The 16189-nt window shown below is 43.9% G+C and overlaps 2 protein-coding genes across 2 annotated transcripts; one reads left to right on the top strand and one right to left on the bottom strand.

The window, feature by feature from the left end:
- Positions 1 to 3123, bottom strand: LOC129755209 (DNA replication licensing factor Mcm2). The gene is made up of 4 exons (XM_055751584.1): positions 2964 to 3123; positions 2695 to 2891; positions 704 to 2633; positions 1 to 633 (listed from the first exon to the last, which is right to left on the bottom strand). The coding sequence occupies exons 1-4, from the start codon at positions 2967 to 2969 to the stop codon at positions 109 to 111; spliced, it is 2658 nt and encodes an 885-aa protein (XP_055607559.1). The 5' UTR covers positions 2970 to 3123; the 3' UTR covers positions 1 to 108.
- An 8816-nt stretch (positions 3124 to 11939) lies between these two features.
- On the top strand, positions 11940 to 12469 carry LOC129752991 (uncharacterized). The gene is made up of 2 exons (XM_055748785.1): positions 11940 to 11973; positions 12021 to 12469. Exons 1-2 carry the CDS (start codon positions 11940 to 11942, stop codon positions 12467 to 12469), a joined length of 483 nt encoding a protein of 160 aa, XP_055604760.1.
- Positions 12470 to 16189: the final 3720 nt, after the last annotated feature.

Genomic DNA, 16189 nt, shown 5'->3' with positions numbered 1-16189 from the left:
TGATGGTTCAAAAATTGGTCTTATTCTTAAATAAAAATAATGGAAAAAAGAAAATAGGAGTTGTACAACAGGATGGTGAGCGAGCTTTGACATTGATCTCAACTCGATTTAAGCTTCCGCAGCTTCTGGCACGATTTGGAGAATAGTTTTTCGCTTGGCGTCGTACGAAAAGCCGTTCTTCTTGAACAGCTCACTGTCATAGAACGTTTTCAGGTTGTGTATATCGATCGCCTTGGCCCGTTCGGTGAGATCCTTCTCCATGATTTCAACGTGAGTCGCCCGTGGTCCATCCTTGCATCTCAAATATGCCAGTTGATCGAGCGTCAGTTGTCGTAGGATGAAGAAGAGCAGCTCTGAGTGATCCTTCTGGAAGGACAGATACTTCTGGAACGTGGAACGCATCTTCTTCATGACGCTGAATTTTTGGGCTTCGATGAAGCTTTCCAGCATCATTCGTATAGCCATATTTACGTCCACGTCCTGCACGGTGTCACGCAAATGCATTCGAGCGTGCGCTTCCGACATCCGGATCACACTTTCGATATGACGCACTGTAATAGGAAGGGATCCGGTCGAAAGTGATTCCTGTCGCAACTGCGAATACATTTTGGCTATTTTATCTTGATCCATATTCTGTTGAGAAAATTAAGCAAACAAAAATGTTAGAAAAAAGACTTCAGCAGAACACAAAACAAGAAATTACCGTTAATTTAGGATGAACGTTTTCCTTGGCATAAACGATATACTTTTTGAGCAAATCTTGTGGGATCTGCATGCTGTCAATTGGCTGCGATTCGGGAATGACTTCTTCCATTGTGGGATGGTTCTTGATGTGGGAACCAACTACAAATCGAGCCAGCTGTTGATCTTGCATCGGATCGAATTCATCCTTTACTACGCACAGAATGTCAAAACGCGACAGAATTGGCTCGGAGAGGTTCACGTTTTCTGAGAAAGTCATACTTGGGTCGTACCGACCTCCGATCGGATTAGCAGCCGCAATGACGGCGCACCGAGCTTGTAGAGATGTTATGATACCGGCTTTAGAAATTGAAATCGATTGCTGTTCCATGGCTTCGTGAATTGAAGTACGATCCTGATCATTCATTTTGTCGAACTCGTCTATGAGGCAAACTCCTTGATCAGCCAGGACTAAGGCTCCTGCCTCTAGAGTCCACTCGCGAGTCGCAGGATTACGGCGAACATATGCCGTTAAACCCACAGCAGACGCACCTTGACCGGTTGTGAATACGGCTCGAGGAGCTATTTTTTCTGAATATTTCAAAAACTGAGATTTAGCAGTTCCTGGGTCGCCGCAAAGCAATATGTTGATGTCTCCACGAAGTTTATGCTTCTCTCCGTGATTCTTTGCTTCTCCTCCGAAAAGTGTAAGAGCCAAGCTACGTTTGATGTATTCATGTCCGTAGATTGAAGGAGCCATACTTTGAATGATACGGTCGCTAACCCGAGGATCTTTACTTAATTTCTGAATTGTTGCAATGTCTTCGTCCGTCAGAGAAGCAACAACTTGCTTGCTGTCTTTCACCACGATGTGATTAGCGATTAGAACAGTGGCAAATACTGGGAATCCTTGTTCAGTATTCAACGAGCTGTCATAGTTGTTTGTGTATATTCCAGTAACTTCAATTTCATCCCCTGGTTTGCATTGATCACAAAGATCGGAAAGAAGAATACAATCTTTACTTCTGGGAATACGGCCAGCGGGAATACGCCCAGGAGACTCTTGCAGAGTAACCTTCTGATAGTTTCTGTACAAAGTTTGTTCCATGTTGATTGAGAACGGTCCAGCGCTTTGACACTCGGGACAGGAGCCCGGTTTAACTTCTGTATTCTGACTTTGAACGAATGGTCCCAGAATGTAACCACACTTGACGCAATCGTATTTGATAACCGATAGCTGTGGCAAGACTCCAGTTGTAGCTGTAACTACACCAAGTGTTCGTACTAGCTGATTCAAGTGAAGTTTTCGGAAAGTTCGAAGCTCTTCAACCAACGGCAAATCCGAAATTCTGACATGGACTTCATTGGTCACACGTTCGTATGTGGGATAGATGCTCAAGACCATTTCCTTGGCAACTTTATCCATAATTTCCAACATTTGAAAAGGTGTTTCTGGAAGGAAATAGGCCAAAACATGTTGGTTGTTCGCCAAATCCGGATAAGCAACAACAAAACTTGATTTGTTCTGTTCGCACATCCGTCGGATTCTATCGCGGTAGACATACTGGCCCTTGCTGTCAACAAAGGTACGCAAAAAGCTGTTAAATCGGTTAGCGATTTCGGTTCGTGGACCCAACATCGAAACCCATTCCTTGATACTATGCCCCTTGGTGTCTTCCAAGTTTTCGATCGACTCGATCATCTCAGTGTCTTCCACCACTCCTTCGGCAGCCTTCTCAGCCGCTCGGCGCTTGGCTCGGGGCACATCATCGTCATCGTCATCCTTTTCGTAGAAAAGTTCCCGATCATCTCGGTGAATTCCGGCTGCGCGATCACGACGTCGCATCTCAGCCTCAGCAGCCGCCCGATCCCCTTGCGAGATATCGCTGTAATCTTCCTGGTCCAGTTCATCCAAATCATATCGATCCAAATGGGGAACTGGTCGGTAATCACTAAAAAGGATAATATTTTTTACATCTCCGGAACCAAGCTCACACAGAAGGTTGAACTTACTTTTCCATGTTGTCCCCAAACAGCTCCTCTCCTTCTTCGTCCTCATCGTAATTGTCCTCGCGGACCGTTGTGTCGCCGAGAATTTCTTCTTCATTCTCGAACGGCTCGAAATCCCCGACTGGCGAGGTCATTCCGGACCTAAAGTTACGCCGATCAATGTCGCTCGGTGTATTGGGAGGCGGAGAGCTTGGGTTATCCTGTTAAAAAAAAGCCAAATTATTGCCAGCTATCCTACAAAATTTTATCTTAATTTAAATGAAAACACTTACCGACATGTTGGAAAATAATTTTTAACAACAACAAACGTGGAATAAACGATATTTAACTTTTATTTAATTTAATTTAACTTTTAAAAACACCAACTGCGAAATCGGAAGAGCACTACGAAAACACGCTCATTCAATAAAACGCTCAGTGCAAGACTCATCAATTTTTGGCGCAAAATTTGACAAGGCCACTTGCAAACTGCAAGAACTGCTAGAAAAGCGCGCGAGGGTTTGTTTTGAAAATCGATTTCAAGTAAAAGGCCTTTTTATCAATGCTGAGTTGCCAACAATTCTATTTGAAATATCCGGATTTCCCATTTAGAAAAAAAAATCCTAAAAAATGTTATTGTTCGCGGATGTTTGGATTAATAGGCCTTTTTTCCAAATAAATTAGTAAATTATGGAATTTAAAAAAAATATATATATTTTCTGACCACTTATTGTAATTGCTATTGTTATTTATTGATTTAACGTCAGCCCATACGTATAGTGGTGATATAGAGTAAACCAATAAACGAAATCCATACATACATACATACAACGTCAGCCCATCGATATAGATCATTGTTAGGGTCGAGAAAATAATGTTAAAAAATAGCCTTAAAAACTTTGCAGTATCTTTTTTTTTTTTTATTTACAGGTAGCTTTATTAAGGCATTTAACTCATAAAGTTTTTTTTTTGTCGAGTATTCACTTTCACTTTTATGTGGTGTTAGTAAGAGGGGGGCCGTAATCGTCGCGGCTACTCAACTGTTAATTGATTAACTAAGAGGGAGGGAAAGAGGATTGTGTAGGGTCACTCTCGAGAACAGATTTCCGTCTTTGGTCGGTGGTGGCTTCCTGTAGCGTGGTTTCGTAAGCTACCGCAGGTATTGTGTTCCTGGCCAGCCTTCATTCCGGTGTTATCGAACCGGTCGGACGAGAGGTTGTTCTAATGAATAGACGAAAAGAGCATTAGATAGAGTAAAGACAGAGAGGAAGAGGACTAAACGACCAAGTCAGACATTTTAAGATATTTGTATATAGGGTACAAATATTCAAGATCTAAGTTTGCCAAGATGTCTCGAATTGGAACCCCAGGTAGTTTACTTCGGGCCCTAAGGGTATCCAGTAGCCAAGCCCTCGATCGATCAAACCGTTCACACGTCCACACAACATGATCAATGTCGTGGTAGCCATCCCCACAAACACAAACATTGCTTGTAACTAGTTGTATACGAAACAAATGCGCGTCAAGCCGGCAGTGATTTGACATGAGCCGAGAAACCACACGAATGAAATCGCGACTCATGTTAAAATGCTTAAACCATGCCTTCGTCGGAACCTTAGGGATAATCGTATGGAACCAACGTCCCTTTGTGCCATTATCCCAGCTAGACTGCCAAGCGTTAATCGCTAAAGTGCGAGGTATTGAAAAATATTCATTGTAAGTTATTATCCTCTCAAAAATTTCACCTTGTAACGCGCCCACCTTAGCCAATGAGTCCGCATTCTCATTGCCTTGAATAAGACAATGAGACGGGATCCAAGCTAAGGTAATCCTGTACGAATTTTCGATCAAAGCGCCCAATATCCCTGAAATTTCCAGCAAAAAATGGGAAGAGCGCTTCATCAGTTTCATCGATCGAATCGCCTCAACGGAGCTGAGACTATCCGAATAGATGAAATAGTGGTCTACGGGCAGTGTGCGAATGTGTTCCAAGCTACAATAAATTGCGGCTAATTCAGCAACGTAAACGGAGCATGGCTCTCGAAGCTTGAACAAAGCTTCAAAGCGCTCATTGTACACTGCGAAACCAGTCGCGCCGTCGATTCTAGAACCATCAGTAAAGAACATTTTTGTAGGGTCAATTTCACGTACTTTTGATGCAAAGATTGAAGGAATGACGTGGGGTCGGACGTGATCTGGTATTCCACGGATGTCAGCGGTCATGGACAGATCGAATCTTATCAAGGAACTGCTAATCGGGTAAAAGTGACTCGTGTCCGAATTTAATAAAGAAGGATTTATTTCTAATTGACTAAAAGTTTCATAATTGTTTACATATTTTACTAGCGGATTAATATTCATAAGCCTTTCCAAATTTTCTATCACCAAAGGATTCATAGTAACACTTCGAATTAGGAAACGTAGCGATAAATCGAAGAACCGATTTTTCAACGGCATTATTCCCGCCAGTACTTCGAGACACATCGTATGTGTCGACTGCATACAACCCATGGCAATACGCAAACAACGATACTGTATTCGTTCTAGTTTAATCAAGTGGGTTTGCGCGGCGGACCCAAAGCAAAAGCTTCCGTATTCTATGACCGACAGTATCGTTGTTTGGTATAACCTGATGAGGTCCTGTGGATGAGCACCCCACCAGGTTCCAGTAATCGTTCGAAGAAAATTGATTATCTTTTGGCATTTTTGAGTCAAGTACCTAATATGTTTTCCCCAGAGGCATTTAGAGTCGAACCAGACACCCAAATATTTAAAACTAAGAGATTGAGTTAGAGTTCTACCCATCATAAGGAGCTCTATTTGAGGAGGGGAATGCTTCCTTGAAAAAACTACTAACTCGGTTTTACTAGGCGAAAACTCGATGCCTAGATTCCTGGCCCAATGTGATAAATTATTTAGAGTTTCTTGTAACGGAGGTTTAATTTGAGTGCCTTTTTTACCTGTGATATGAACAACACAGTCATCCGCAAGCTGTCTTAGCGTACAATTTTGTGCCATACAAGCATCGATTTCTCGGACATAAAAGTTGTATAGCAGGGGGCTTAAACATGAGCCTTGGGGTAGACCCATGTAACTAATTCGTTCAACTTTGGTTTCTCCATGACTAAAATGCATGATTTTTTCAGACAACAGGTTATAAAGAAAATTATTCAATATTGGTGAAAGTCCGCAAGAGTGTAACGACGGCTAGCTCAGTCACTCGTTACCTCAGGGTCGGCTTCACTTGCTGGGGAGTGGACAAACGACCTGGGGAGGAAGGGGCAAGCAAATTGACGAAACTAGAACCAATATGTACCAGGGGGTTTCGGACGTATACTCACAAGTGACGTGTACATTTTTAACAATTTATTCAGGGTAACATTTTAGGGGCAAGGGTTCAGGGATAAAGGAACGTTGGGGCCCATTCACGGAAATTTTACTTGCCGGTGTATGCTGGCGGGATTCCGAGCGATGCCGATGACCATGCGCATTGACGAGTTGGTGTCGTGTGATCCTCCCGGGGAATGCCTGGCCCATGGACGCACGTGGTGATATCTGCACCACGAGGGTACTCTCCGAGGCCGAACTACCAGCGCGCCCTACTCTTCCGACCGGTAATGCACTGTCGGATCTATCGGGATTGCAGGGTAATTCCTCCTCCCGATGACTCGGTTGAAGGCGCGCCGAGCTTACCTCCACGGTCTGCAGCGCCGGAACTAGGGGCAGGGTGATAGTCCGGACCTTCGGAGCCACGGTTCTGGTGGGCCGAGAGCTTGGTGTGGCCGCGGGGTCCTTGGAGCTGGGACCTGATGGGGCCTTTAGATGGCTGGGCCCGTCGGTGACCTTGCAGTTAAGCCTTGGGATACCGGACCGGTCTGGTGAAGGAGCCTTGGATTGCTGGCACGAAGGCTGCTGGCACGTTTTGACGAGTGCCACGTGGTTATTTGTTGGTTTGCAGGCGGACGGATTTGGACGTCCTCACCGATCAGCGACCACACTTAGAATGACGTTTTCTTTCAGCGCCTCTTCTCGTCCGCTCAGGAAATGTCATCGAAGAAGGGTTGCCAGTATTCCGAGTTCTGACAGATGAGGGATGGGGGACATTGGTTGGGACGAGGGACCTATGTATTTTTACTAATTCCCTAACCGTTATACAATTCAAAATCCGAGGTCCCAGCACATGAAGGTTCGCATTTAAATTGTTGCTACGGTTAGTCCGTAACAAGAGTTAAGATTACTAGATAGCACTTCTATGGACACCGAATCGAATGCCCCTTTGATGTCCAGAAATACTGCCCCCATCTGCTCTTTTTGGGCAAACGCCAATTGAATGTCTGATGAAAGTAATGCTAGACAGTCGTTCGTACCCTTTCCTCTACGGAATCCAAATTGTGTACTTGACAAGAGATTGTTTGATTCAACCCATTTATCCAGCCGAAAGAGAATCATTTTTTCGAGTAATTTCCGGAGACACGAGAGCATTGCGATCGGCCTATACGAATTGTAATCAGAAACTGGTTTTCCCGGTTTTTGGATGGCGATAACTTTCACCTGTCTCCATTCATGCGGCACAATGTTCATCTCTAAACACTTATTGAATAAATTCAACAAGCGTTTCTTAGCGGTATCTGGCAGATTCTTCAACAAGTTGAATTTGATTCTGTCCAGTCCGGGAGCGGAATTGTTACATGACCAGAGCGCAAGTGAAAGTTCGACCATCGAGAATTGATCCTCCGTTTCGGAACTATTCTCTGTATCCCGATAGTTTTTCTGAGCTGGTACTGCGTCTGGACAGACCTTTTTCGCGAACTGTGTCAGCCAACGACTCGAGCTTTCCTCACTTTCGTTCGAAGGTGTATGATTTCGCATGTTTCGAGCTGTTCTCCAAAGCGTGTGCAGTGACGTTTCTCGAGATAACCCATCTACGAATCGCCGCCAGTACCCACGTTTCTTGCCCCTGATCAAGTTCTTGAACTTGCGTTCCAAGGACAAGTAACGTTGGAACTTCTCTGGCAATCCAGTTCTGCGAAACTCAATAAACGCCTTGCATTTTTCACCTCGCGCGCGTGAGCAGTCTCCATCCCACCATGGAGTGGGAGGCCGTTTCTGTATCGTCGAGCTTTCATTCCGTCTGACCTGTGCCCCGATTGCACAGTCCACAATTGTCCCGGAAATAAAACTGTACTCTGCCTCCGGAGGCAGTTCATCCGTTGAGTCGATGGCTTCAATGACACCTGATGCATACTTTTTCCAATCTATATTCTTTGTGAGGTCATAAGGAATATTGATCTCTTCGGGTGGACTACGACCACTGGTGATAGAAATATTGATAGGCAAATGATCGCTTCCCTGAGGGTCTTGGATTACCTTCCACGTACAATCCAAGCTCAGAGAGGAAGAAGCTAAAGAAAGGTCTAAAATACTATGCTGTGATTGGGATCCATTAATTCGAGTCACTTCCCCATTGTTTAAGGTTCAAAATCGTGGCAATAATCATTTTCCCGTTCATATATTTCATGATTCACAAAACTTTGGAAAATTTTTAGAACATTTAGAAAATAATTTGCATATATCCAATAGTACCCCTCATATTGTTGTTGGAGATATGAATGTTGACATTACAAGTATATCAGGTAAAGCACAAGACTACTATAGTGCAATTTCATCTTTCGGCTTTTTTGTTACTAACCTTCATACGACACGTCCTGCTAGCAACTCACTCCTAGATCATGTCCTTTTTAACTATTTCCATAAATACCCCATTTTTAATGATACCATATTCAATTCTGAAAGCGATCACAATTTTATTTTTACCCACTTTCCATACTCTATCAATAGACATCGCAGTGAACCGAAATATAAGCAAAAAACGAACTTTACGAAACTCAAACAACTTCTCACAATGCGTTTCTCACCAGCGTATATGGGTACTTTCTGTTGCGAGTATGCAACGCAGCAAGCAACTGAACATCAAAGCAATCGTTGCTTATCTTGTATTACTTTTAGTTAGTCAGAATAAATACTTGTTAGAACAAACACGTTAATTTTATTCAAGCTCTTTCAAGTCTGAGCCAGTCCGATTCTCCCACCGCACCTGCCAATAGGTTATGGGCCCAGGCCGGCGGGATCGGAACTGGTGAAAAAGTATTAAAGTCCATCAAGCAAGATGGGGGACCGGATGGTGTCGTTTCCGAAGCTCAACGGCTCCAACTACGACAACTGGAGTTTCCGTATGAAGCTGTTGCTCACCAAGGAGGGCAACTGGACGGCTGTAGCGGATGTGAAACCGGAACCAGTAACGGCAGCGTGGAAAACGAAGGACGAGCAGGCGCTAGCATCGATCGGATTGGCCGTGGAGGACAACCAGTTGCTCCACATAAGGAAGGCAAAATCGGCGGCAGAAGCGTGGACGGCTCTTGAAAATTTCCACGTGAAGAGGACGTTGACATCGAAGGTTTCTGTCATGCGGAAAATTTGCAGTCAGCGCCTGGAGAAGCATGGTGACATGGAAGCGCACGTGTCCAAGTTAGCGGAATTGTTTGAAAAACTCAACAATTTGCAGCCGGAGAAGATCCTGGACGACCAGTGGCTGGTCGCAATTTTGTTCAGCAGTCTGCCGGAGGAATACGAAACGTTGGTTACCGCATTGGAAGCCCGACCGGAAACCGATTTGACCCTAGACATGGTAAAGGGTAAATTGATCGACGAGTGGCAGAAGAAGAAGCAGCGGAACTGTGGCGAGGACGAATCCGAGTCTGTTTTGTTTGCGGATTCCAAGGCCGAAAAGGACCGGTGTTATTTTTGCAAGAAATTGGGCCACCAGAAGGCGACATGCGAAAAATTTCGAGCATGGAAAAATGCGAAAAGTAACAGTCCAGTTACTAAGCAACGGAAAGCGGTTACCAAGCAACATCAAGCAAACAACGTGGCGCACCATGACGACAACAGTCAATACACGTTTCTCACTGAATGCGGTAGTCAAGTGGAAAAGCAGTGGATACTAGATTCCGGAGCCTCATGCCACATTGCCAACTACAAGGAGTTCTTCGAGGAGTTGAACGAAGCAGTCACTGAAAACGTGTGGGTGGCAAACGGAGCGAAGGTTCGTTCGAAAGGCCGTGGTGCTGGACGGATCAATGTCATCGATGGTTCTGGTCAAGAGCGTCAAGTGCTAATCGAATGTGCACTGTATGTTCCTGAAATGAAATCTAACTTGTTGTCTGTGATGCGGCTGGTGCAAAACGGATTTGTCGTCGTTTTCGAAGCAAGTTGTGCCAAAATCATGCGAGGTGAGAAGCTGTGTGCAACGGCGCAGTCTATTGGAAATTTGTTTGTGCTGTGTCAACCGACAGAGCGCATATCCCTGGCAACAACAAGTGGCGACTGCGTGCATGGCTGGCATAGGCGTTTTGGTCACAGAGACTGTGACGCGGTGCTGAAATTGCAGACGATGGCTGAAGGAATTACCATGAAGCGTTGCAGTTGTTCTGGTGCGTGCGAAGTGTGCATTGAAGGCAAGATGCACAGGGCGCCATTCCCGAAGGTTTCAGGAAATGTATCGTCGAATGTCATGGACTTGGTGCACACCGACATTTGTGGGCCGATGCGAACGAAAACTACAGGTGGAAGGCGGTACTTTATCACGTTCATCGACGACCATAGTAAATACACGGTCGTTTATTTGCTGCGTGAGAAGTCAGAAGCGCTCGAGAAGCTGAAGGAGTACGTCGAGCTGGTCAAGACGCAATTCGGAAAGAAACCCAAAATTCTGCGGTCCGACCGAGGCGGTGAATACATTGGCAAGAAGATCAAATCTTTCTTGAGGCAGAACGGTATAATCGCACAGCTCACAGCACCGTACACCCCACAGCAAAACGGGGTGGCTGAACGGAAGAACCGGTATCTGGTCGAAATGGCCAGGTGTATGCTCATCGATGGAAATCTTGAAAAGCGCTTCTGGGGCGAAGCGGTAGTAACAGCGAACTACATGCAGAATCGGCTGCCCTCACGGTCGGTGAGTGGCACACCATACGAGCGGTGGTACGGTAGGAAGCCCAATCTCGGACACATTCAGCGGTTTGGCGTGGATGCGTACTGCCACGTGCCAAGTGTGAAGCGAGGTAAACTGGATAGCAAGGCATCGAAGCTGAGGTTCGTTGGTTACAGCGAGGCATCGAAGGCGTACCGATTGGTGGACGAGGCGACGGGAAAAATAGCAGTCAGTCGTGATGTTAAATTCCTGACGTCATGTGGGTCCGAGCCGGGACCAGCGAATGAAAATCTCGTTGTTCCATTCATCGATTTCCCACGTGTGGATCCTGTCAACGAATCAGAAGAAATTGAATCCGATGAAGACGACGACGGTATTCAATACGACTCAGCTGAAGAAGAAGCAGAAGCATTCAGAGGATTTGAGTCCCAGCCAAGTGTTGCGGTTGAAAACGTTCAACGTGAAGATTTGCCTCGGAGGTCGACAAGGTCCAATATTGGTGTTGCTCCGAAGCGGTATGCTTGTTCGGTGAAAACTTCGGTTCAGGAGGAGCCGAAAACGGTGATGGAAGCGTTGTCCAGTCCGGACAGCAGTAAGTGGCGTCAAGCGATGGCCGAGGAGCTCGAATCGATTGAAGCAAACAATACATGGGACGTGGTCGAATTGCCGGAGGGCTGTCGTGCTATTGGAAGCAAGTGGGTGTTCAAGCGAAAGCAGGATGAACACGGCAAGGTGGTTCGCTATAAGGCCAGACTGGTAGCTCAAGGATTCAGCCAACGATACGGGACGGACTACGACGAAGTTTTTGCGCCGGTCGTTCGTCACACAACGTTCCGCATCATGATGTCCGTAGCAGCAAAGAAAAAGATGTTTGTCAAGCAATTCGACGTTAAAACGGCATTTTTGAACGGCAACCTTGAGGAGGAGATTTTTATGAAGCTGCCTCCCGGGTATGTCGTCGGCGCGGAAGGCAAGGTTTGCCGTCTGAAGAAAAGTTTGTACGGGCTCAAGCAAGCCGCCCGTTCTTGGAACCAGCGTCTACACGAGGTGTTGATGGAGGATGGATTCAAGCGGTGCGAGGCAGATCCCTGTCTGTACAAGAAGAAAGCTGGTGGAAAGTGGTGCTACGTTCTTGTTTATGTTGATGATCTCATCGTAGCTAGCGAAAATGAACGTATCATCGGAGCACTGGAAAAGGCGCTTTCCAGGAACTTCAAGATTAGCAGCAGCAGGTCTAGGTGACGTGAAGTTTTACCTATAGGCATCGAGGTCAAACGAGATGAAGCCGGAGATTTTCACATCAGTCAGCGGAAGTACATCGAAGACGTTGTTCGTTCTGTTGGTCTCCAAGATGCAAAAGTTTCGGCGGTGCCACTTGAACCTGGATATGGCAAGACGGAAGAGAAAGAAGTTCTTCTTCCAAACAATCGACAGTACCAGAAGGTAGTTGGGCAGCTGTTATACATCGCAGTCAACAGCAGACCCGACATCGCAGCGGCAATTTCGATCCTGAGTCGAAAGGTGAGTTGTCCAACCGAGCGTGACTGGACAGAGTTGAAGCGAATGGTTCGTTACCTGAAGGGGACAGCAGATCTGGAGCTTCGACTTAGTAGCAGTGACGATTCTTCAGGTCTAGTCGGCTATGCAGATGCTGATTGGGCAGAATGTGTCAGCGATCGGAAATCGAACAGCGGATATGTGTTCCAGTACTGCGGAGGTACAATTTCTTGGGCGTGTCGCAAGCAAACTTGTGTCTCATTGTCTACAGCAGAGGCGGAGTTCGTTGATGAGTTTATAATGAGCGTGTAGGCAAATTATGTAACGACCGTTGTTATTGGCATCCCTGCCGTTGTTGACAGTTTAACGGCAACAGCCGTTATTTACCGTTTGCAATTTCTGCATTACTTTATATCGAGACTCCGAACGAATAAAACGTGTTTTACATTTTATCTCGTCTTGCGTGATTTATTTTCCGGGCCGAAATCCATTTCCTTTATTAGGTTATGGGCCCAGGTATTCGCGAGTGCCGCGGAAAATAGTAAAAATTATTCGTTGTCGGATTAGCACGAATTGAATCGCGATGGACAATCGGGAATCGACGGATGTTGTGCGGGTTCCATTGTTTGACGGCACGAATTTCCCGTCATGGAAATTCCGGATGCAAGTGGTGCTAGAGGAGCACGAGTGCTTGGAATGCATCCAGCAGGAATTGGCGGAAGTGGAAGCGCTGCGGGTCAAACCCGAAGATGACGCGGGGGCTCGGCAAGCAAAGGAAAGGCTTGTTGAGAAGCGTCGGAAGAAAGACCGCCATTGCAAATCGATTTTGATTTCGCGTATTAGTGATTCGATGCTTGAGTATGTGCAAGACCAAGATTCTCCCAGAAAAATTTGGTTGGCGTTGAATCGAGTGTTCGAAAGAAAAACGGTTGCAACGAGATTGCACTTGAAAAGAAAGTTGCTTGCACTTCGCCATGATGGCGGGTGTTTACAAGAACATTTCTTGTTGTTTGATCGGGTAGTGCGGGAGTATAAAAATACCGGAGCAGTATTAGATGATCTGGATATTGTGTGCCATCTACTGCTTACCCTGGGTCCGGCTTACGAAACAGTGGTTACCGCGATCGAGACGATGCCGGAGGACAATTTAACAATCGAATTTGTTAAATGTCGGCTGCTCGATGAAGAGCTCAAGTGTCGGGGAAAAAGTGAGGAACCAAGTGGTTCGAAACGGGAACCGGCAGCTTTTGCTGGGAAGTCGAAAGTGGATAAAAAGTGGAGGTGTTTTGTTTGCCATGAGTTGGGCCACAAGGCGGCTGAGTGCCCCCAAAAGGAGAAGAAACCACTGGCAAAGAAAGAAGATAAGAAACACCGAAGATCCAGTGCTAATGTTTCCGAGAAGAGAAGTGTTTGTTTTGTTGCTGGGGGAGAAAGCACACGGAAAGAAAAAATAGTGTGGTACGCCGATTCGGGCGCCTCAGAGCATATGTCAACCCGCATACCACAGAGAACAGAGTTCGAGCTGGAGCTCAACACGTGTGTTTGAATACCAACCTAAGTTTCAAACCAAATTCGTAAGTGGACTAACATCCATAAGATGTCGCTACCGGTACACCTATTTTTATTTTCATTTTTTCGACACGCTTAGAAATTAATACTCATAGCTTATCTCAAATGAGGCCAGTGCAATTTATGACAGTAACACAAATTTTGATGTAATAAATTTTAAAACATTATTTAAAAAAAGTGCAAACCATATTGCAATCACACTTGAACGCTGTCATATGCACCAATCAAACAATTTTGGCGCTGAATTGAAAGTTGAATTCCAAGTGTTAAAGTATGTGTTGGGATTTTACCATCAGTTAACAGTTTACTAGAACAGAAAATGTGAACAAAAATGTTATAATTGTAAATTATGGCTCGATATTCTGGTTGATGTTACCTGAGATCGATACATGAAGACTTGTAACTCAGGGTTAGTAATCAGTAGAAATGAATTAATAATAACTGAGTTACGCATGAGTTACCAGATAACATCAACCGGAATACCGACCCAATTAACAATTATAACATTTATGTTCACATTCTCTATTCTAGAAAACTTTTTACTGACAGACATACTTTAAAACTTGGAATTCAACTTTCAATTCAGCGTCATTATTGATTGAACAATATGGGCATATGCTGGGACATATGACAGCGATTAAAATGTGATTGAAATATGATTTGCATTTTTTTTAAATCAAGATGTTCTTAAAATTTATTACACAAAAAGTTGTGTTACTCTCATATATTGCAATGGCCTCATTTGAGATAAGCTATGAGTATTAATTTTTAAGCGTGTCGAAAAAATGGAAAAATAATTGTACTGGTAGCGACATCTTATGGATGTTAGTCCACTTACGAATTTGGTTTGAAACTTAGGTTGGTATTCTCACACACGTTTTCAACACATTTTTGTTCGGGGCTCGATGTCTGTTCTCTGTGCGCATACCAAAAAACTATATCTCAAATAGTCAAAACGATACATATACCCTCCTAGAAAATGTGATTGTTTTTGTAAACGTAGCTATGATTTCAAACCTTACTTCGACAACAATAAGAACAAAACATGAACGTTCATGTGAATAAGTGATGGTATATGGAAAGGTGAATGAAGGTTTAAACAATTTACTTCAATTTTATCAATAATCGTTATACTGTTCTCGAACTATAACGCTTAGCGTTCATGTCATATGTCAAACTCACGTCAAAAAAGACCGAAACGTGGGTCAGAGGTGCCAGATGGGTTAAAAAAAGAAAATTCAGCACGGATTGATAAAAAAAATCCTCCAAATATATTAATCGAATATTTGTTCACATATGGGAAAAAATAAACATAGTTGCATTGTACATACAAAAAACTTACATTATATTAGGAAAATTGAGTTAAGTTGTGTTAAATATATCGCACTCGTTATTTTGTAATTCCTTTATTTGAAACGCCTCACACCTATTCGTTAACAAAAAATCCTTTTTTGCTATACTTATTACTATTAATCATGTTGCATTCAAAAATATGTATATTTTACTGAGTAAAGATTTATCGGTCTTGATCTTTTTGTGCATTATTTTATTTATCTATCTCATGAACTGTGTAAACACATTGCTGCTTGAGTTCAAGAAATATCACTCCTAAATTCACGTTTCTAAAACTCATCAAAGTGGTTTATAGATCAGTAAAAGCTATCGAAGCGATTGCTATTTTCTTATTGATACCATCCAATAACTCTTTTTTAGTTTCACGATTTAATTTCATTTTCATATTTGTACAATTCTGAAAAAATCAGTCTAGTTGGTATCACTGTCGACAAACAAACACAAAAACAAAAACAACAAGAACTGTTCGTTTTTTGCGGTTCATAGCCCAACTCCCGGACGCCGTACCAGCAGCATCCTCTCCGGTTCGACGAACGGCAATCAACAGCCGAGATAAGGACAAACCGGACTTACAGGAAAACGGACACCAACGATGTTCGAACAGGTAAATTTCATAAACAAAAATTAATATTAGATGACACAATTGAGAACGTTTTATTTTTCAGCAACATATTCGCTGGGGAAGAAAGGTCCCGCTTGGAGTAACCTTCCTGACTTCCGAATTCAGCAGCTACGAAAACGTTCAGGTAGATTCGGGTGGTGAGGAGCCACCTCATACGAATCTGGTAACTGGAAATCCGATCATACAGTCTAAACAGACTGGTCCTAAAATTGGAACCCGCCGCTCCAGGAGGATCCTTTATTTCTGCACCCAACCACTGTTAGTCGAGGTGATTTTTTTTTTTTTTGTAAATTATTTATTTGAAACGGCTCATACCTTTAGGCTTTAAGGAGCCAAACTCGTTTTGTTTGATTACAATTGTGTACTTAGATCTAGTTCACTTTTTTTTTTTTTTTTTTTGAAGAAAAAGAAAGATAGAAAGGGAAATATGAAAATAAAGAGAATTATAGTCGAAGATCGATAGCTTTTAGGAAAAGGTATATCTCGAA

This window comes from Uranotaenia lowii, chromosome 3 (genome assembly GCF_029784155.1).
Source record: "Uranotaenia lowii strain MFRU-FL chromosome 3, ASM2978415v1, whole genome shotgun sequence".
Classification (NCBI taxonomy): domain Eukaryota; kingdom Metazoa; phylum Arthropoda; class Insecta; order Diptera; family Culicidae; genus Uranotaenia; species Uranotaenia lowii.
Note: the sequence above shows the minus strand (reverse complement) of the source record. Positions and strands in the feature narration are given on the sequence as shown.

What these genes read in the sequence shown, in the direction of transcription:
- LOC129755209 (XM_055751584.1), bottom strand. An exon ending in TTTGGGGACAACATGGAAAA is followed by an intron (nt 2,634 to 2,694) that starts GTAAGTTCAACC and finishes TATCCTTTTTAG; the next exon opens with TGATTACCGACCAGTTCCCC. An exon ending in ACGTTCATCCTAAATTAACG is followed by an intron (nt 634 to 703) that starts GTAATTTCTTGT and finishes TTTTCTCAACAG; the next exon opens with AATATGGATCAAGATAAAAT.
- LOC129752991 (XM_055748785.1), top strand. Translation starts at nt 11,940, where the DNA reads ATGAAGCCGGAGATTTTCACATCAGTCAGCGGAA. An exon ending in TTTCACATCAGTCAGCGGAA is followed by an intron (nt 11,974 to 12,020) that starts GTACATCGAAGA and finishes AAGATGCAAAAG; the next exon opens with TTTCGGCGGTGCCACTTGAA.